This window comes from Cherax quadricarinatus, unplaced genomic scaffold (assembly GCF_038502225.1).
Source record: "Cherax quadricarinatus isolate ZL_2023a unplaced genomic scaffold, ASM3850222v1 Contig117, whole genome shotgun sequence".
Classification (NCBI taxonomy): domain Eukaryota; kingdom Metazoa; phylum Arthropoda; class Malacostraca; order Decapoda; family Parastacidae; genus Cherax; species Cherax quadricarinatus.
This window is the reverse complement of record NW_027195143.1, coordinates 310,453-333,357: the sequence shown is the minus strand read 5'-3', so window position 1 is coordinate 333,357 and position 22,905 is coordinate 310,453. Positions and strand designations below refer to the sequence as shown.

The following is a 22,905-nucleotide window of genomic DNA, read 5'->3' as shown; positions in this document are numbered from 1 at the left end:
AAGGGACTTTCAAATTTAAATTCCGATTCAAATTCAAATTTTTATTTCTTTACAGAGACATCGTAGTTTACATGTAATTAAAGATTGTTAGGCACAAAAGAAAGCTGTATATATAAGCAATTAATTAGTTATTGCCTTATTAATCTTAAGATAGGCTTAATTTTGCCCAAAATGCTCTGCATACTAAGGGGCTTTCTGCAAGTATACCCAAATGGCACCCATCACTGTGCAAACATTGTATCATGCTGAAGAGTCTGAATCTAAACTAGTATGCAAATACACTTTTAGTGTGAATTTTTTGTGATTTATTCATTTCAGTATTTTTATTTTATTCACAGTACATTATATATCTGGTAAATCACAGTATTTATTAAATTTTTTCCTTGACCTCAGTTGGAGGTCGAGTAGTTGCACAAGGAGTGTTGTGATGTCTGTGGAAAGAAAAAAATTGCCAACGCATGTAGAAAGGGAGAACGTATCCAAGTACAGTGGTGTCACTGCCTTTGTAGGGGCGTAAAGTGTGGTCTTTGAATGTCGGAAGCAATGGAAATGGTTATATTTGAGATCAGTGAGTGGTGTGAATGATATGTAGAGAATAAGGGGTGAGGAGACTTGAAATGGTAAGCTAGTCAGTTAATTTATTTAGGTACAGGTCTCCATAAATACAATTACAGTGGACCCCCGCTTTACGATCACCTCTCAATGCAACCAATTATGTAAGCGTATTTATGTAAGTGCGTTTGTACGTGTATGTTTGGGGGTCTGAAATGGACTAATCTAATTCACAATATTCCTTATGGGAACAAATTCGTTCAGTACTGGCATCTGAACATACTTCTGGAATGAAATAATATCGTAAACCGGGGGTCCACTGTATCTTACCTAGTAACATATGTGTAATTATCTAGGATAACCCCCCAAAAAAAGAAGTCAAAGTGACTTGGTTTCCATTGGGGTCCTTGGTGGTTTGAAGTATTTAATTTAGGAAACAGAGAAGGGGGTTGTTCAGAGGGTACTGTCATTTAGAAAGGTTGGAGTAAAATAAATGGTCAAGATAGTAGATAATTCTGTGGTGGATGGAAAGAAGTTGTAGAGAGAGCTTTAAGGGATTGAAAGAAGGTTTTGAAAGGTTTTGGGAAGTAGAAGTATTAAACATTCAGCAGGCTGTAACATGCTTCAGGAAGAACTATTTGAAAAAAATTAATGCATTTAAGCATCATGAAATAATAGGAATATCCAGATTCTTTTAATATTTAAAGTAGGCTACAATGATATATATAATGGTACCTTGATATATATCAATGGTATATATAACAATGATATATATAATGGTACAAATTTATTCACATAAGGAATAATTTAACTTAGGTTAGTCCATTTCAAACCCCCAAAAATACACTTACACAAGCACTTACAAAAATACACTTACACAAGCACTTACAAAAATACACTTACACAAGCACTTACAAAAATACACTTACATAATTGTTTGAGTTGGGAGCTGTTTGAAACTCGAGGTACCACTGTAATGTAAACGTCACAAGCATGTCGTTAGACCACCATAGACATTTATAATAGCTCAATTTGTTAACTATTATTTAGTAGGTAAATGACTATGAATTGTTGGTAGTTGCTATCAAATGAAGCCCCAACTATATAGTGTTGAAATTTTAACTTTTATTAGATTTTTTCTTTTTTCAGCAATTTTTAATTGGTCCCTTCTAGTGTCTTCAAAGAAACCTAGTGATGTAGAGCTAGCATTCGTCAGTGATACCGCTCAGCATTACTCAGAAAATGGAAATGAGAGACTAATTTCCTCATCTCCATCCTCTGTGGAGCCGATAAACATCAATAATATTAATACTTTGGATGAGGCCCTTCTAAAAATTCAAGAGCTGGAGAAACGACTGAAAGATATAGAATATCGGATCCCCAAAAAGTATCCAGAGGTTAAATTTTTGACTTTCAAAGACCGGAAAAGGATTTTGGTAAGTTATGTACTCTCTTCTATTAAAGGAAAAGTTGAACTTTATATTTTTGTGGTTTAACCCGTAAACAGTCCAAACGTATATATACGTTTTTTCAACATTTGAAAGTATGTAAAAAAAGTATATCTTTTTTTTTTTTTTTTTTTTTACATTTGAAAACGTGTAAAAAGAACTTTGATTTACTTTTTTTTTTTTTTTTTTTTGTTATACAGTGGACCCCCGCTTAACGATCACCTCCGAATGTGACCAATTATGTAAGTGTATTTATGTAAGTGCGTTTGTACGTGCATGTTTGGGGGTCTGAAATGGACTAATCTACTTCACAATATTCCTTATGTGAGCAAATTCGGTCAGTGCTGGCACCTGAACATACTTCTCGAATGAAAAAATATCATTAACCGGGGGTCCACTGTATTTGAAAATATGTAAAAAAAGTAGATCCACTTTTGGAGCGCTACACATGTGAACGTGGATCTGCTTGGACCGTTTATGGGTTAAAAGAACACTATCACTTGTAACGGTAAAATCATTTTTATTAGAGATAATTAACATGACTGATCCGTACACAAATAACCTGCACATAGTATCAGGGGTCCAAGACTGTTCAGTTGCCTCCCAGCATACATAAGGGAGATTACCAGTGTACCCCTGGCTGTCTTCAAGGAGCTGGGCAGGCACCTAAAGTCAGTACCTGACCAGCTGGGCTGTGGCTCGTACGTCAGTTTACGTGTGGCCAGCAAAAGCAACCTGGGTGATTAGGCTCTGATCCATCACGTGCAGGTTATTCGTGTATTGTTCCAGTCACAGTATTGTGCATTTTCACTCTTTACAGTTCATCCTCTTAACTGAACATTCTCTTAATACATACTCTTACTGTACTGTTTTTTTATGAAATACAATACAAATGATAAACACCAGCAATTACAATGCAAGCATAATAATTACACCTACCATCCGACTTACGACCTGCTCGACTTACGACCACTCTACTTACGACCACTACTTACGACCACTCGACTTACGACCACTCTACTTACGACCACTCTACTTACGACCACTCGACTTACGACCTTGTTTTTTATGCCAGATTTCTGGGAAATAAACAACGCTCTTATATGGGTGTGAAGCGTGGGTGATGAATGTTGCAGCGAGGAGAAGGCTGGAGGCAGTGGAGATGTCATGTCTGAGGGCAATGTGTGGTGTGAATATAATGCAGAGAATTCGTAGTTTGGAAGTTAGGAGGAGGTGCGGGATTACCAAAACTGTTGTCCAGAGGGCTGAGGAAGGGTTGTTGAGGTGGTTCGGACATGTAGAGAGAATGGAGCGAAACAGAATGACTTCAAGAGTGTATCAGTCTGTAGTGGAAGGAAGGCGGGGTAGGGGTCGGCCTAGGAAAGGTTGGAGGGAGGGGGTAAAGGAGGTTTTGTGTGCGAGGGGCTTGGACTTCCAGCAGGCATGCGTGAGCGTGTTTGATAGGAGTGAATGGAGACAAATGGTTTTTAATACTTGACGTGCTGTTGGAGTGTGAGCAAAGTAACATTTATGAAGGGATTCAGGGAAACCGGCAGGCTGGACTTGAGTCCTGGAGATGGGAAGTACAGTGCCTGCACTCTGAAGGAGGGGTGTTAATGTTGCAGTTTAAAAACTGTAGTGTAAAGCACCCTTCTGGCAAGACAGTGATGGAGTGAATGATGGTGAAAGTTTTTCTTTTTCGGGCCACCCTGCCTTGGTGGGAATCGGCCAGTGTGATAATAAAAAAAAATAATAATAATATTTGTGTTGTACACAGTTTTTATCCTAAACCTTACAGTAAAGTAAAACATGAAATACCAAAATAAACCAATAAAATAGTCATTACAAAAATGTTTTGTTGATATTCAATAGTAAAGTTCGACTTACGGCCGGTTTCTCGGAACCGAACTCTGTCGTAAGTTGGATGGTAGGTGTACTGATGTCCGAGATCAAGTTACAGTCTTGTAGATGCCAGTAGCTATCAACGTTACGCTGTGTATTGGAACTGTATGCTGGGCAGGATTGACCCCTCTCTTTGCTAATTACACAACTCTCTAAGTAGCTTTCCTAACTATCAGAACTTGCCAGCAGATACTGATTTATTTAAAACCTTTAAGGCATTCAGTATATTGATTTTTCAGCATTCGTAATGGCATTTGGAAGATGACATTTATTTTTCATGTGTAACCTGTACTTGTACGAATGTATGTGCATTACTTTTCATGCGTTTTTTAGTAAATATTGTATATTATCATTGTATATTATCAGTTTTAGTAAACTGATAATATACAATGTATTGGCATGAATTACTATATTTTCTCAATAATGTGAAATAATTTTGATAAGCCTATGTAAATGTGAACATTAGTGAAGTATTGATAATTCAAAATTAAGTTTCTGCCATTATTCCTCCGGAGTTTACCTGGAGAGAGTTCCGGGGGTCAACGCCCCCGCGGCCCGGTCTGTGACCAGGCCTCCTGGTGGATCAGAGCCTGATCAACCAGGCTGTTGCTGCTGGCTGCATGCAAACCAACGTACGAGCCACAGCCCGGCTGGTCAGGAACCGACTTTAGGTGCTTGTCCAGTGCCAGCTTGAAGACTGCCAGGGGTCTGTTGGTAATCCCCCTTATGTATGCTGGGAGGCAGTTGAACAGTCTCAGGCCCCTGACACTTATTGTATGGTCTCTTAACGTGCTAGTGACACCTCTGCTTTTCATTGGGGGGATGTTGCATCGTCTGCCAAGTCTTTTGCTTTCGTAGTGAGTGATTTTCGTGTGCAAGTTCGGTACTAGTCCCTCTAGGATTTTCCAGGTGTATATAATCATGTATCTCTCCCGCCTGCATTCCAGGGAATACAGTTTTAGGAACCTCAAGCTGTCATGCAGGGGGGTATTGGAACGTAAGGGATATAAGTGGGGAATATGGGAGTAGGGGATTATGTCAGTAGGTAGGGGATAGGCGAGGCAGTAGGAGGGATGAGTGCGGAGGTAGGTAGGTAATGTGAGGTCACTGGTGACTACATCTTCACCTCTCATTACTCTACACTCCACTCCACACTACTCACCCTCTCACTACTTTAGCTAAACATAAATAAATGGAGAAATGAGTAAATAACGGGGACAGTGAATATTACTATTCTACTCAAACACAGTTTATTATTAAGTCCTTGTACAATAATATATTTGGGAACAGGAGTACATCATTGGGGTTTAGATAAATGGGGTGGTACACATAAGCAGTGAGACAGGGAACACAATCAACTTGACGAAAATGAATATAACTTACAATATAGCACAGAGGACAGTTCACTACAGGAACTAAGCCACAGGTCCCAAGACCTACGCAGCACGAGTACTGCTCCAAGCCAGTACTGTGCCCAATGTCTCCAACAGTCTCCTCCAGAGACTTCAGCAGCCTTCTCCCGAGCCCTGCACCCCAGCAGCAGCTCCGCTCGAAGTCTCTGCTCAGGAGCTCCGCACCCCAGCAGCAGCTCCGCTCGAATCTCCTGATCATGCTCTTCCTTGGGCTTTTATGGTGGTCCAAGCACCCTCCACAACCACGTGTACGACCTGACGCCTAGGTCTGACGCCATCAAGAACAAAAGACCTCAGACGTGGGCGTGGCTACAGACGTCTGCCAAGGCAAGGTGTGACCATATAATTGGTTAAATTAGGTCTCCCCAGAGACCTCACAAGCCCAGCTGAACTACATCACAAAGCGCTCCCAGTAATTGAGGTGTTTTATCTCCGTTATGCGCGCCGTGAAGGTTCTCTGTACATTTTCTAGGTCAGCAATTTCACCTGCCTTGAAAGGTGCTGTTAGTGTGCAGCAATATTCCAGCCTAGATAGAACAAGTGACCTGAAGAGTGTCATCATGGGCTTGGCCTCCCTAGTTTTGAAGGTTCTCATTATCCATCCTGTCACTTTTCTAGCAGATGCGATTGATACAATGTTATGGTCCTTGAAGGCGAGATCCTCCGACATGATCACTCCCAGGTCTTTGACGTTGGTGTTTCGCTCTATTTTGTGGCCAGAATTTGTTTTGTACTCTGATGAAGATTTAATTTCCTCGTGTTTACCATATCTGAGTAATTGAAATTTCTCATCGTTGAACTTCATATTGTTTTCTGCAGCCCACTGAAGGATTCGGTTGATGTCTGCCTGGAGCCTTGCAGTGTCTGCAATGGAAGACACTGTCATGCAGATTCAGGAGTCATTGCAAAGTAAGACACGGTGCTGTGGCTGACATCCTTGTCTATGTCGGATATGAGGATGAGGAACAAGATGGGAGCGAGTACGTACTGTGCCTTGTGGAACAGAGCTTTTCACCGTAGCTGCCTTGGACTTTACTATGTTGACGACTACTCTCTGTGTTCTGTTAGTGAGGAAATTATAGATCCATCGACCGACTTTTCCTGTTATTCCTTTAGCACGCATTTTGTGCGCTATTACGCCATGGTCACACTTGTCGAAGGCTTTTGCAAAGTCTGTATATATTACATCTGCATTCTTTTTGTCTTCTAGTGCATTTAGGACCTTGTCGTAGTGATCCAATAGTTGAGACAGACAGGAGCGACCTGTTCTAAACCCATGTTGCCCTGGGTTGTGTAACTGATGGGTTTCTAGATGGGTGGTGATCTTGCTTCTTAGGACCCTTTCAAAGATTTTTATGATATGGGATGTTAGTGCTATCGGTCTGTAGTTCTTTGCTGTTGCTTTACTGCCCCCTTTGTGGAGTGGGGCTATGTCTGTTGTTTTTAGTAACTGTGGGATGACCCCCGTGTCCATGCTCCCTCTCCATAGGATGGAAAAGGCTCGTGATAGGGGCTTCTTGCAGTTCTTGATGAACACGGAGTTCCATGAGTCTGGCCCTGGGGCAGAGTGCATGGGCATGTCATTTATCGCCTGTTCGAAGTCATTTGGCGTCAGGATAACATCGGATAGGCTTGTGTTAACCAAATTTTGTGGCTCTCTCAAAAAATTCATTTTGATCTTCGACTCTCAGTCTGGTTAGCGGCTTGCTAAAAACTGAGTCATATTGGGACTTGAGTAGCTCACTCATTTCCTTGCTGTCATCTGTGTAGGACCCATCTTGTTTAAGTAGGGGCCCAATACTGGATGTTGTTCTCGACTTTGATTTGGCATAGGAGAAGAAATACTTTGGGTTTCTTTCGATTTCATTTATGGCTTTTAGCTCTTCCCGCGATTCCTGACTCCTATAAGATTCCTTTAGCTTAAGTTCGATGCTTGCTATTTCTCTGACCAGTGTCTCCCTACGCATTTCAGATATATTGACCTCTTTTAGCCGCTCTGTTATTCTTTTCCGTCGCCTGTAAAGGGAGCGCCTGTCTCTTTCTATTTTACATCTACTCCTCCTTTTTCTTAGAGGAATAAGCCTTGTGCATACATCGAGTGCCACCAAGTTAATCTGTTCTAGGCATAAGTTGGGGTCTATGTTGCTTAGTATATCTTCCCAGCTTATATCGGTTAGGACTTGGTTTACTTGGTCCCACTTTGTTTTTGTTATTGAAGTTGAATTTGGTGAATGCTCCCTCGTGACTAGTCTCATTTTGTCGGTCTGGGGCTCCACGCATACATGTCTGAACCTCAATTATGTTGTGATCTGAGTATATTGTTTTTGATATGGTGACATTTCTTATCAGATCATCATTGTTAGTGAAGATGAGGTCTAGTGTATTCTCCAGTCTAGTAGGCTCTATTATTTGCTGATTTAAATTGAATTTTGTGCAGAGATTTAAAAGCTCGTGTGAGTGTGAGTTTTCATCAGAGCTGCCTCCTGGTGTTATTACTGCAACAATATTATTTGCTATATTCCTCCATTTTAGGTGCCTTAAGCTGAAATCCCCCAGGAGCAAGATGTTGTGTAAAAAAAAAAATAAGCATGGAACGGGTGTGTTTTGAACCCATGTGAGGGAAAAGTTCAACAGATAGGAGTAGCGAGTGAGTATACGGTAATGATAGTTTGATTGCCAGCTGCTTGTTAAGGTAGGGTTGTCAGTCTAGCTCCCGCTATCCCCTCCCCCCCTTTCTCCCCACCCCGAAAGGTGACGTGCAGGGCTCCGGCCAAACAGTAATCACTCGACTCACAGCTCCCAGCACAACTGTAAGTAAAAGCCTCTGCTCCTATTCTAGTGGATATTGGTTGAAAGCTTCACTTTTGACCAATAATAAACTTTGTCCTTTCAGTTTTAAGCTCCACATGAGACTTTTTGATTATCACCACCTTTTTTAAGTATCTTACACTTATCATGGAGAGTGATTTCTTAAGCAGTGGGTAACCTGTCTCTCTTTCCAGCTTGGAATGACAGATCGGGTCACCTGTGAACCAACGAGAAGTGTTGAAGGAGACGGACTGAAAACGGTCTTGGGACGTCACCTTATAATCTACCTACCTGATTAATTGTACAGGACACTACCCCTCATCTTTGTAGTGGTAAAGAACCTGCGTTCCTGTCATCTGGACTGACTATTCAAGGCTATAGACTCTGTGAAGAACTAGTCGTTGGGTTGTCACCAACACCTGTGACCCCTCCCCCCCCACATCATCAGTAATGGCTACAATTTCTACGAGACGGTGTCAACCTCCACCAGACACCCCGGTATAACTGTATATATTAGCGCTGAATTCAAATGTCATATTTTTATTTCATTTTTTATTTTTCTGTCAAATAGGATGCACATTCATTTTTTCAATGTTTTATCTTTGCATTAATAAATAATGAAGTGTTTATCTTTGTGAATTATTATTTCTTTTTATATTCATTAATTTTCCTGAGGAGGAGCCAGCCTTGGTAATATTGTCTGAAGTTGTTACAGGGCTGAGTAAGCCTTCACAACCCATGGCAAGTGAGCTGTAAAACTCCAGGTCATTGTGTAAGCCACTGGGCCAGCTGGCTACGACATGGGTTGCAACTCACTCACCATGGGTTCAAACCCCACCCGTTTCATGGTTAGTTTGCATTCGTGTTATTAACATTTTCGTGAGTCATTCTCTTGAGTAGGCAGACCTGCTCAGTGGTGTTCCATCTCGACAGGTAACAGGCGGTGCCGGCTTCGTTGGCTCACACCTGGTTGACAGATTGATGATGGAAGGGCAAGAAGTCATTGTGGTTGACAACTTTTTCACTGGGCGGAAGAGGAATGTGGAACACTGGATCGGTCATGAGAACTTTGAACTCATCCACCATGATATTGTTAACCCTCTGTATATAGAAGTGGATCAGGTATGGAATAACTTGATTTTGATTTTATATGTCTTTTTATGCAAAACAGCAGTGCAAGGAAGGGACTGAATGATAGCTCTAGACCTTTTGTGTTACAATCAACACATCAGGAGCTTGCAATATGGCAGAAATATAGTAGGAAATCCAGGAAGGTCTATTCTCTAAATTGTGTTAGTGGTACATTGTCATGTTTAGTCTATGCTATTTTAGTTTGTTTCTTTTATAGTATACTGTATTAGTCAGATCATCTTCAAAATCAATATAATATTTGTTATGCAGGATACTGCAGCATATATTTCTTTAACTGGCTGACATACATTGCCAAGTGAATAAGCTGCAAAAGGTTTCAGTCCTTGATACTTAAATCACTGAACAGGGAAGAGTTTGTACCCACGGCAAGGGAGCTCTGTCACACTGGACTGTGAGTTTCACGATTCACTTGTCATGGGGTCACACTCCACAACCCATTCCATCATTTGTTTGCAATCATGTTTTTGCGACTCAGGACAGGCTCTCTTCACTTAATGACCTACCTGTTTAACAACCGCTTGGACTTAAGACTTCCTCTGACCAGTCGGTATTGTATATTAGAGCTGATTTCCTCTATTTTGTTTATTACAGTATACAGTACACTACTGTATAAACATTTAAAAATATACTAAAACTGCTATAAATATTACAAAGGTGACATTAAAACAATATCTAAAGATGGTTGATCGGTACAGTATCCTTGAAATATCGGTAAGATGCGGCTCCTCACTTATCGACCAATTCGCTTAATGACCTACTCGTAGGAACAGAACTCTGTTGTTAAGCAAGGAGTGGCTGTACATAATAAAGCACATTCTATAAGTTTTTTTTTTTATTTAACAGGTGTACCACTTAGCTAGTCCAGCATCACCCCCACACTACATGTACAATCCTGTAAAGACCATCAAGACAAACACTGTTGGAACAATTAATATTTTAGGTAATGTGATACCAATTTGTTTATCACTGTTTACGTATTTATATTTTTTAGATAGTTAATCCTAAGCAGTTGTTTAAAAGTGAGTAGATTGTGTGAAAATTGAGCTCTTGTTAAATAAATTTTTGTTATCTTTTAACTTGCTGAATCTTGATGGAAAGTGAATGAATTCATGGAGGGTCATTTGAACTGTCATATCTGTGTACCTCTGGCAAAACAGTGATAGTGTGAATGATGGTGTAAGTGTTTCTTTTTCGGGTCATCCTGCCTCGGTGGGAGATGGCCAGTGTGTTAAAAATAATGTATAACGATTTCACACTTTGATGAATACAGTACATGTATAGTGAAAATTGTATAGAATAAAAAGAGTATTCTACAAACTTGGACCTACAGATGCTATGTGAGGTTGTCTCTGTTGCAAAATATTTTTGTGCTTAAAAATTATTGTGTGGAGTATTACTATTTTGGTATGAGTGATTTTTTCAGTTATAAAAATGCAGGCGTGCGGAGGGTGTTATGTTCCTCTTCAGGGTACAGTATTTTTGTACTTAATTATATATTGTGTGGGATTAGTCTTGTGATATATTAAATTGAAAAATGTTTTCTACAGTTGATTTCCATAGAGAAATAAAGTAAAGAGTGAATGGCAGCATAAAGCTATGTGTTGACTAGATTGTGATATTCTTTTGAATTAGGATATAATATTTTTTTAATAATGAATTTTTTTTAACCCTTAAACGGTCCAAACATATACAGTGGACCCCCGGTTAACGATATTTTTTCACTCAATAAGTATGTTCAGGTGCCAGTACTGACCAAATTTATTCCCATAACGAATATTGTGAAGTAGATTAGTCCATTTCAGACCCCCAAACATACACGTACAAACGCACTTACATAAATACACTTACATAATTGGTCGCATTTGGAGGTAATCGTTATGCGGGGGTCCACTGTATATGCGTTCACCTGCGCAGCGCCCCGAGTATTTTGAGGGGAAATTTTTTTTTTTTTTTTATAAGAAAAAAAGAGCATGTGATACCCAAGCGTCCCCAATTTTTTTCATATGGCGCACACTGAGTGTTCACACCCATTCTCTCATGTCTAGGTGACTCAGGCCTATCGTGCCAATATTGAATGAATGACAAATGAAACGTATATATACGTTTGGGGCGCTACGCAAGAAAACGTATATATACGTTTGGACCATTTAAGGGTTAATTGCTGGAAGTGTGGAATGCACATTGAGATTAAATAATACATATTTTCTTTAATTAATCTATTTCACATGAGAATGAAAGTGTAGAAAACAGTATCACTTATGCAAATGTAATATTCACTTTTCTATCAGTCTGAAAGTAATAATTTTAAACTTATTGTTATGAGTGATTTCCATATTGCTTCTTATTTAATCAAATTAAATTATCTGGTATATTAAATGTTACAAATAATGCCATCGTGTACAGGACTCGCTAAGCGTGTGGGCGCTCGTGTACTGATTGCCAGTACCTCAGAGGTGTACGGTGACCCTGAGGTTCATCCACAGACTGAATCTTACTGGGGCCATGTTAATCCTATTGGTAAGTTGATAATTAAAATGTATTTAACATTTGTCGATGCTCAATAATAATCCACATAGAGACAGAAACTCAGTATATTAATTGATCTGTATATTTTGATCCCCTTCTGCTGAAGAGGACCCCAGAAAGGGATCAAAATATACAGACTAAGTAATCTTCTGAGCTTTTGTCTCCTATTGGTAAGTGTTTAATATCTTTATCCTTCTGCAATGCCCTTTTATGTTTTCCCATTTCTTTATGAATGTTAATCATCATACATTCATTTTAAACCAATGGTACAGGTGGGGATTGAACTCGCAGCGAGTGGTAAAACTCCAGGCCAGCTGGCCGTGAGTTCAATCCCCACCCATACTGTGGTTTGTTTGCAATCGTGTCATTATGATTTCGTGAGTCATACATTCATTATGTTCTTTTTCTTTGTGCATGATTTGCATTGTGTTAAGCATCATACATTTATTATTATTATTTTTTTTTACCTTTCTTCAAAGATATATATTTGCTGTGGATACATGAACATTTAAAACTCTTAAATAAATATCTTGTTTTGTAATGTTTTTAACAAAACTGGATATATCAGCAGTGTGCTACTATCTTATTCTATATGATAATTATACAGTGGGGACAAAAGCTAGCTATGTTTCCCCATCATATTCCATCACACAGGATGGGGCTTATACAGGGTGTTGCAGTGTGTCAACCTGAACTGGGAGACTTCAGTAGGGTATTGAGGATGTCATCAAGCATTCCAGCAAGGGTTCATCAGCTATGGGAGCTTCAGAGATTTCCTGCCAACATAGGTGGAGTTATTATGGGGAGGAAAAAAGTAGTATAATAAGAAGCTTGAAGGTAAATATTTGTTTAGTAATTTTCTAAAGAACTTAGTACAGTACATTATTCTTTTTCATTGAACTTTTTTTTTTATATTTAGTAATTTATACAGGAAAAGGTGTTACTAGCCCCTTGCTCCCGGCATTTTAGTCGCCTTTTTTAAGACACACATGGGTTAAGGAGGAAGAATTCTTACATTATATTTGAGACAGAATTTTTTGTGTGAATTTTATGCATTATGGATTTCTCCTACCATTACATTTAATAAACTAATGATGTTCAGGTCCTCGTGCTTGTTACGATGAAGCCAAGAGGGTCTCAGAGACGTTAGCTTATTCATACCACAGGCAGGAAAACGTCGAAGTGAGAGTTGCGCGTATATTTAACACCTATGGTCCACGTATGCACATGAATGATGGGAGAGTCGTGTCAAACTTCATCCTTCAGGCTCTTACCGGACAAGCTATAACTGTAAGTTACACATGGACTGTCATTTTCATTATTCTAATGTTATGTCTGTAACATCAGTAGAATGAGTAAATATCATGAGTATATGACTGAAGTTAATTATTATATTATTAAAGACTGAAGTTAATTATTGTATTCTTAAAACTAAATGGTTAAAGTACTGAGAGTTTCTGATTAACTGTTATCAGTAAGATGTGATAAAATGTCTTAATTTTTCAGTGTCTTATTGAATATGAAGAGCACAGCTTGTTGCTTAGAATAATACAAATACAGTAGAATATGTGATTGACGTATAGACGAAGGGTTAGTCGTAGATTCCTCTTACAGGTCTAACTCTCCTCCCATGAGTGCAATAATACCAGCTTATGTGGATTTGTGACTGAAACTATAAAATGCAGTTTTCATGTGCATTTAATACTTTTCCCAGGAGGTACCTTGACGCTGGTGAAGGGTTCTTGATCCAGAAAAATGGATCTGTCCTCCCCTTCTTACTGAATCATATTGTGTCCCATTGCCTAAGTTGTGTATGACTCATACAGGGTCATACAGTGTATTAGTACAGTATAGCTAGCATGTTCTCCTATGCTTCAGCATATCCATCGCATTATGGAAAGGAAAATACTCTAATAGAATTACTATGTTCTAGTAAATTCATGTTTGTATGGCATTTTATAGGCTACAGAATTTTATAGTTCATACACATAAATGTAATTACACTGTTGTTAATTTAGACCAAGGAATACATGGTTCAAGTAGGATGGGATTCATACATACAGTATTTCATTAATACAAAGATTTTCCTCCTGCTCTTAAGAAATATTTTTGTTTTTTAGGTACTTGAAGATTAAATATAACATGAGTATGACTTTTTTGACAGGTTTATGGCTCTGGGAAGCAAACACGGTCATTCCAATATGTTAGTGACTTGGTAGATGGTCTTATTAAACTCCAGAACTCAAACTATTCTTTGCCAGTTAACCTTGGCAATCCCGAGGAACATACTATCGAAGGTAAGCTTTCTTTGTTAAATATTGCAATTAACTTATCGTCTTAATCCCCGCCTCTTTTGTAAACACAGCCATCTCGCACCAAGGCAGGGTGACCAGGAAAAGAAGAAATGAATGTTTTTCTTCTTTTTTTTACGTTTAGTAATTTATACAGGAGAAGGGGTTACTAGCCCCTTGCTTCTGGCATTTTAGTCGCCTCGTACAATACACGAGGCTTACGGAGACAGGATTCTTTTTCACTTCCTCATGGAAAATCTTGCTAATGTATGGTATGAATATGAAACACCAAATTCTTGTGGGTCATTCAGTGGAAGGAGAGGTTGAGCTACAACCATTCATCCACTGATCACGAGACACTCGCTACCTCACAGTACTGCTTCTTTCCATCTTGTTTTATTTTGCTCGACAACATTACATTTATTCTGCCAAGGTCCTGTTATCTTTTGCTGTGTTGTGAATACATACATATTTTTTAACACCTTGACTGAGGCAGGGTGACCCGAAAAAGAAACGCTTTCACCATCATTCGCACTATCACTGTCTTACGAGAAGCACGCAGATACGACAGTTTAGATGTCCCTTTAAACAGCAAATATCCCAAACTGGTTTGCAGACAAAACACTACGTAGTTTATAGCATTTATTGAAATAATGTTTAATATCCCCCCCCCCCCCCCAAGGACTTGTCCTTGATGAAAGTCCCTGGGAAATGAAACGTCTTCTCAGTAATTTCCACAGACTTCATGTCATGTCTTATTCACATACAGTGGACCCCCGCCTTACGATCAGCTCCCAACTTGAACAGTTATGTAAGTGTATTTTTGTAAGTGCTTTTGTACATGTATTTTTGGGGGTCTGAAATGGACTAATCTAATTTACAATATTCCTTATGGGAACAAATTCGTTCGGTAATAGCACCCGAACAGACTTCTGGAATGAATTAGTATTGTAAGGTGGGGGTCCACTGTAAATGGATATACTAACCTTTAAATTATCCCAAGTCAAGATTATGATCTGTTGTCTTCCATGCTGTTTGTACCAGCATATATTTAACAATGGCTTCAATCCTACAACTTTTTTTTTAAATGCAGAAAAATATAGGTATAATAAGTTCTTCAGAATTCATGGTATGTCACACAATCACCTTGTTAATGCACACCACATGTTCATTGATAACAGGATAGAAATTTGTGAACCTTGGAGTCACGCAAATGAAACAAGACCACATTATTAAACCGGGGAACGAGTGGGGCTTGAACCCCTGCCAAGCACATTTCTAAAACTTACATGGTGGTGTGTTAGCACCTGGGTTAACGCATCCTATCCAAGGCCCACCCATTTCGTGATTTGTTGGCAATTGTTATTACAATTTCATGAGCCATGTTGTTAGGTTTGAATGCATTCTTGCAATTGGCTAATGTGATTACTGTCACTGAGTAGTAGGCCAGTCATTGCACATTAGCTATTAAGAAGCCAGCTAAGTTTTTTTTTTTTCAACAAACCGGCCGTATCCCACCAAGGCAGGGTGGCCCAAAAAGAAAAACAAAAGTTTCTCTTTTTCAATGTAGTAATTTATACAGAAGGGGTTACTAGGCCAAGCCAGCGAAGTGTCGCTAAAATTTGCCAACAAGATGGCAAATGATAAATCTATCTGCATCAATAATTATGTCTTTTCCAAAAGTACTTTGCCTTTAGTGAGGAGAAAAAGGTGGGTCCCATTCATTACAGGCAATAAGATGAAAAACAAAGGCAGGTTAAAGTTTAATATTATTGTGTTTGTGTTTGCTAGAAATGTTAAGTCAAATAATAAGTGTAAAGCATAAATCTGAATTTCTTGTATTTGCAGAATTTGCAAGGATAATTCACAAAATGGTGGGTGGCAAGAGTCCTATTGTCCACAAAGATGCCGTAGAAGATGACCCTCAGAGACGGAAGCCAGACATCACACGTGCTAATCATGTCCTGGGGTGGCAGCCCTTGGTAAGTTTCTCGCTAATTATAATTTTACACACATGACTTTATTAAGAGGACTTACTGTGACCTGATTACTCTTGGTGTATAGCTCTGAAATGTTTTTTAACATGATCTTTGAAATTGAGAATTATGGCAGATTTATACTTCGAAGATGAGATCCAGGATAACAATTTGCCAGACTTGCGAGGTCTGGTTATGGACCAAGCCACAGAAGGGTGCTTGGGGGGGGTTGACCCCCAAGAACACCCTCCAGGATTTTTTTTCTTAACAAGCTGGCCATATCCCACTAGGCAGGGTGACTTAACAAGAAAAACATTAACACCCCCTCCTTTCTGAAGGAGGGATGTTAATGTTGCAATTTTATAACTGTAGTGTAAGTGCACCCCTGGCAAGCAAGACAATGATGGAACGGATGATGGTGAAAGTTTATTTTTGGGACACCCTGCCTTGGTGGGAAATGGCCAATGTATTAGTAGTAAAAAAATGCTCATTTCAAATTTGGTAATTTATACAGGAGAAAGGGTTACTAGCCCCTTGCTCCCGGCATTTTAGTCGCCTCTTACTACACGCATGGCTTACGGGGGAAGAATTCTGTTCCTCCCTGGGTCCTGCCAAGCGAGTGTAAAATGAAAGCCTGTAATTGTTTTACATGATGGTAGGATTGCTGGTGTCTTTTGTCTGTCTCATAAATATGCAAGATTATAGGTACGTCTTGCTACTTCTACTTACACTTAGGTCACACTACACATACATGTATACAAGCATATATATACACACACCCCTCTGGGTTTTCTGCTATTTTCTTTCTAGTTCTTGTTCTTGTTTATTTCCTCTTATCTCCACAGGGAAATGGAAAAGAATTCTTTCTCCGTAAACCAGGCGTGTTGTAAGAGGTGACTAAAATGCCGGAAGCAAGGGGCTAGTAACCCCTTTTCTTGTATAAATTACAAAATTGAAAAAGAGAAACTTTCATTTTTCTTTTTGGGCCACCCTGCCTTGGTGGGATATGGCCGGTTTGTTGAAAAAAAAAATTTAGTTTATGTACTTTTTACATTTTTTTTTTATTGTGTCGGCCATTTTCCACTAAGGCAGGGTGACCCAAAAGAAAGAAAAACCCTAAAAGAAAGAAAAAACTTTCATTATCATTCAACATTTTCACCATCACTCATACATAACCACTGTCTTTGCAGAGGCACCCAGATACAACAGTTTAGATAGTCATTCCAGACTTGTTTATTGTTAATAGTCTTTTGCTTTTATTTTACAGGTCTCTCTTCATACAGGCATCGAGAAAACTGTACAGTATTTCCGCAGAGAGCTGATGAGATCAAAACATTCTGAAAGGAATTTACATAGTCCAGTAGATGTAAGTAACCTAAATGAGGTTCAGAAACCTGACGATTATAGCATTATTTAAGATGTAATGTGTATTATTGAAATATAATTAAATATGAATTACTGTACACTGAAATATAATCCCACAATTCTTAATGTGTAGTATGTGTTATGAAGGAATTGCTGACCCTTCCTAATGACTTAAATTTATTATATCAATTGTCAAACTCTTAATCAAGATGCACTCGTCATTGTTTGGTATGACGTAGAATAGTGTCTTGGCAAGGCGGGTGAGTGTTTAATTGAGTTCTTACAGAGTAAAGAGTAACATTACATGGCATAGAGTGCTTGGTGCTGCTGGCAGTCCGTAGGAACACTCAGGTGTAAAAATTGTTCGCTTCAACAACAACAAAAAGTTTCTTCGGTAATTCACATCGCATCCGTTAAGGTACTTTGATACATTTCTCCCCCCCCCCACACTCACACTCACACTCACACTCACTCACTCTCACACTCACTCTCACACTCACACTCACACACACATTCTTACAATCACTCTCACCCTCACACTCTCACACTCACACTCTCACACTCACACTCTCACACTCACACTCACTCTCTCACACACTCTCACACTCTCACACTCTCTCACACTCACACTCACACTCTCTCTCTCTCACACACACACTCTCTCTCACACACTCACACTCTCTCACACTCTCTCTCACACTCACACTCACACACTCTCTCACACTCACTCTCACACTCACACTCTCACACTCTCACACTCACACTCACACTCTCACACTCACACTCTCACACACTCACACTCACACTCACACTCACACTCACACTCTCACACACTCACACTCACACTCTCTCTTACACTCTCTCACACTCTCTCTCACACTCTCTCTCACACTCTCTCTCACACTCTCTCTCACACTCTCTCTCACACTCTCACACTCTCTCTCACACTCTCACACTCTCTCTCACACTCTCTCTCACACTCTCTCTCACACTCTCTCTCACACTCTCTCACACTCTCTCTCACACTCTCTCTCACACTCTCTCTCACACTCTCACACTCTCTCTCACACTCTCACACTCTCACTCTCACACTCTCACACTCTCTCTCACACTCTCTCTCTCTCTCTCTCTCTCTCTCTCTCTCTCTCTCTCTCTCTCTCTCTCTCTCTCTCTCTCTCTCTCCAATTATTAACAAATTACTCCTTGCTTCATATTCAAATTGCTTGTATGCTGTACGAAGATAATGTTGTTTACATGTAAGACAAGAGTTAGGTACAAAAGGCCACTAGTATAAATGCATTTCTGACCTTCCCTTCATTCAGGCCTTTGTTCCATTTTTTCTTGCCCTCTTTATTCCTACCTCTCTCCCTCGTATTTAGTGAGTTAAATCATATCAATTTAATTAACTCAAAAGGCCACTAGTATGCCAATGTATTTCTGTTACCTCCCTCTACCCATTGAAGCTTTTCTTCCATTTTTCTTGCTTTATTCCTGTCTCTCTTCTTTGTATTTGGTGAGCTGCATCATATCAATATAATTACCATATTTTGCAGCTTATAAGATGTAAAACACTGGATTTGTTTTAGTTTCAATGGCTTGGCATTGGACGTAACTGGGAGAGTTACAGCCCACCCCACACCCCAGACTTATAGCTCCCATCACTGACCTTCAGTTTATAAGACGCAGGATGGGTTTTGGAGACATTTTATGGAAAAAATGTGTCTAATAAGCTGTGAAATATGGTAACTCGTTCTTTCCTGTACTTGCATTTCTTTAATGCACTCATACAGTATTTGCAGGGTAGTACTGGTAGGTTAAATGATAAACAATACTGTATACTGTATGTTGTACAGTAATTTGTTGCCATTGTGGTTAAGCAAGATAAACTTTCTTACCTGGAGAGGGTTTCAGGGGTCAACGCCCCCACGGCTCAGTCTGAGATCAGGCCTCATGGTGGATCAGGGTCTGATCAACCAGGCTGTTACTACTAGCCACATGCAAGCTGACGTACGAACCACAGCCTGGTTGGTCAGGTACTGACTTTAGGTGCCTGTCCAGTGCCTTTTTAAAGATAGCCAGAGGTCTGTTGGTAATCCCCCTTATGTAGGCTGGGAGGCAGTTGAATAGTCTTGGACCCCAGACACTTATTGTGTTGCCTCTCAATGTACTCGTTGCACCCCTGTTCTTAAAGATAGATTTAAACAAAAAACTTACTGATTGATAGATTTAAAAACAAAAACTCCATTACTAAATGTATATATATTCCACAAATTTCATACATATACATGTATATATTGGACAAATTATATATATTTCACACATTAACATTGTATGCAACTGGTTTATTTGAAATTTATATAGCCAGTAATACAGTTAAGCTCAGTCATAACCATCTTATCTATAATCAGTTTTAATATAGTTAATTTATTTAGCATCACTAAAATACATGTATAAGTCAACCCTCAATTTAATGGATCTCAGTTTAACTGGCCTTGATTTTATGGACTTGCACAAATACAAGATATAATCTGCTGATCACAAATTTGAGACAAAATCTGCTGGGAGATTTGATTTGGAGAGAAAGTCTGGTGTTAAGGAGTCGTCCATTATTATTGAGATCACGGCAGAACCTCATCGTTTCTATCCACCACAGTTGCACATATCTACCCCCTCTTTTTCCCCATTAGTCCATTAAATCAAAGCTTTGCCATAATTTTGTAATGTTTAGATTTTTTTTTTTTTCAGCTGCTGTATAGGAAAAATAAATACTGTACATACTCTTGCTTGTTTGACAAAACAGTGAATGCATTCTTTGCTTGTCATACTTTTTTGTTCAATCTTATTACCAGTACATTGCATATAGTATATTTAACTTAATCAGCCTTCCACAACTCTTTATATACAGTAACTATACAAGGACCCCGCATATACAGCATCTCTTTGGTATTCCACGTTTTTGTTGGTTTTCAGTTGAGCTATTGCTTATTTTGTTCCACCAACAATTTTCACTGGCTGGGTAACAAAATGAACAGTGGCTCAATTTGAAGTCAACGAAAACGTGGAACACCGAAAAGAGCTGCTGTATATATGGGGCTCCTCCTGTATTTCCAAATTTTCTGTAGCCTGTTAGCCTTAATAATTTCTATTGTTTTTGCCTCCTCTTATTTTCTTGCATATTTCATTGTACAGTAGTCTTTCCTGTTGAATAACCCTCATTTCTGCATAGATTGCTTCTGCATTATATAACCGAGCAGTGAATGCCGCACTCTGTACGCCTCGAAGTTATTGTTTGGGGATGATAATGTAGTATTATCCTTACCTTGTTAAGATCAGTATACCTGCTGCAAGACAATACTATTAGGTTCATTGTTGTCAATTTTCTAGAGGTCACTTTCCTAGAGCATTTCTTTCATCATTGGTGAATGTCAATATGCATGTCAGAGGTACCATACGTCAGTTCAAGCGTCTATTGAGTTGTCATAATGAACTATAATAATTTGGCTTCATGCATCAGAAATTATAAAGCAAGTGTCATCAGTAAAGCATTGAGATAAGGTTAATCACAGGTCTTAACTCCAAAATAAATGATTTTGTGCACTTTGAGTTTTGCAACATTATTTACAGATGTGATGAGATATTGAAAGGTTGGAGTCTGCAGTAGCTAGCCTCTCCTTGCTCTAGACGACACACCATGCCACAAGCAGAAACACTACCTAATTGTCACTGCTTTTAGGTATTTCTTCAATAAGCTTTCAAATTTTTGTATATATGTTGTAAATGTATTTTATGTCAGAAGTGAGATGGATTTTATGAACACAAATCATTTCATTTTATTAAAAAATGTAAGTAATTAGTATAACCCTTGATTTTTTAGCTTTCTGATTGAAAACATCTTGATTATACTCTCAACTTATTTAAAGAAAGGATTCTTTTAATAGAATATTAAGAAATTAAGTGTCCTTGTTAAAGGCTTTACTTAGTAGTTTTATATATATGCAATGCAAAAAAAAAAAAAATGATTGGCATTAGATTTGCAGATGTTATAATAATGTGAGTCATCATGAACCTTTGTACAACCTCTGCCTCAAGTACAGGAAAGTGCTTGAACACTAAAGGTAGAAGTGAAGTTGAATTAAAAGATGAATGTCTTTGATTTGGGAGTGTACTGAAGGGCCTGCATATACAGCACCTTCTCTTTGGTGTTCCATGTTTTCCTTGGCTTCATATTGAACCATTGTTCCACCTGAAGGTGATTTGTGCCATTGGGTGGAACAGTGGCTCAATTTGAAGCCAAGAAAAACATGGAACACCAACGAGAAGCTGCTGCATATGTGGGGCCCTCCCTAAATAGAAACAGGGAAAGATTAAGGCAGGCTTTTGGGGTGCATGATGAGCTAGTATTACCTGCATGATAAGTCAGTTTTCTTGACTAACACCAGCCATCTTCCTCCAAGGTATGGTGACTCCTTCCACCCAAAAAAAAAAAAAAAAAGAGGAAATACATTCATCATCATTCATTCAACTACTGTCTTACCAAAAGTGTGCCGACATCACAGTTCAGATGACTCTCCGAACTGTAATGTCCTCACACCTCCAGTCATTTATGAATAATCAAAATACAGTGGACCCCCGCATAACGATGGCATCACATAGCGATTATTTCGCATACCGCTTACTTTAATTGCAAAAATTTTGCCTCACATACCGCTTAAAAACCCGCTTACCGATTTTCGTCCGAGACGCGTCCAATGTGCGGCCTGAGCCACGCTCACATGTTCCGCCGGTGGCATTGTTTACCAGCCAGCCTCCGCGGTAACATCCAAGCATACAATCGGAATATTTCGTATTATTACAGTGTTTTCGGTGCTTTTTCTGGAAAATAAGTGACCATGGGCCCCAAGAAAGCTTCTAGTGCCAACCCTACAGCAATAAGGGTGAGAATTACAATAGAGAAGAAGAAAAAGATCATTGATAAGTATCGCTACTATTGGTGGTACAGCTGCTGCTGCTGCTGCTGCTGCTGCACTGTCAGCTGCTGCTGCTGCTGTAGCATCGCCTGCTGCTGCTGCTGCTGTAGCATCTTCTGCTGCTGCTGTAGCATCGTCTGCTGCAGCTGTAGCATTGTCTGCTGCTGCTGCTGCTGCTGTAGCATCGTCTGCTGCTGCTGCTGCTGTAGCATCGTCTGCTGCTGCTGTATCATTGTCTGCTGCTGCTGCTGCTGCTGTAGCATCGTCTGCTGCTGCTGTAGCATCGTCTGCTGCTGCTGTAGCATTGTCTGCTGCTGCTGCTGCTGCTGCTGTAGCATCGTCTGCTGCTGCTGTAGCATCGTCTGCTGCTGCTGTAGCATCGTCTGCTGCTGCTGTAGCATCGTCTGCTGCTGCTGTAGCATTGTTGCTGCTGTACCACCGTCTGTTGCTGCTGTACCACCGTCAGCTGCTGCTGATGCTGTAGCACCGTTGTTGGTGTGGCTTAT

At 39.5% G+C, this 22,905-nt stretch overlaps 1 protein-coding gene across 1 annotated transcript; it reads left to right on the top strand.

The window, feature by feature from the left end:
- Nucleotides 1-531: 531 nt before the first annotated feature.
- Nucleotides 532-21,931, top strand: Uxs (UDP-xylose synthase). Its single transcript, XM_053796428.2, has 10 exons — nt 532-568; nt 1,702-1,988; nt 9,056-9,244; nt 10,118-10,214; nt 11,678-11,791; nt 12,903-13,090; nt 13,965-14,097; nt 15,940-16,073; nt 17,335-17,433; nt 21,057-21,931. Exons 1-10 carry the CDS (start codon nt 532-534, stop codon nt 21,060-21,062), a joined length of 1,284 nt encoding a protein of 427 aa, XP_053652403.2. The 3' UTR covers nt 21,063-21,931.
- Nucleotides 21,932-22,905: the final 974 nt, after the last annotated feature.

Bases quoted from the DNA above. Each gene is read 5' to 3' on its own strand.
- Uxs (XM_053796428.2), top strand. From the start codon at position 532: ATGTCGGAAGCAATGGAAATGGTTATATTTGAGATCA. The intron at 569-1,701 runs GTGAGTGGTGTG...TTCTTTTTTCAG, and splicing joins AATGGTTATATTTGAGATCA to CAATTTTTAATTGGTCCCTT. The intron at 1,989-9,055 runs GTAAGTTATGTA...CCATCTCGACAG, and splicing joins AAGACCGGAAAAGGATTTTG to GTAACAGGCGGTGCCGGCTT.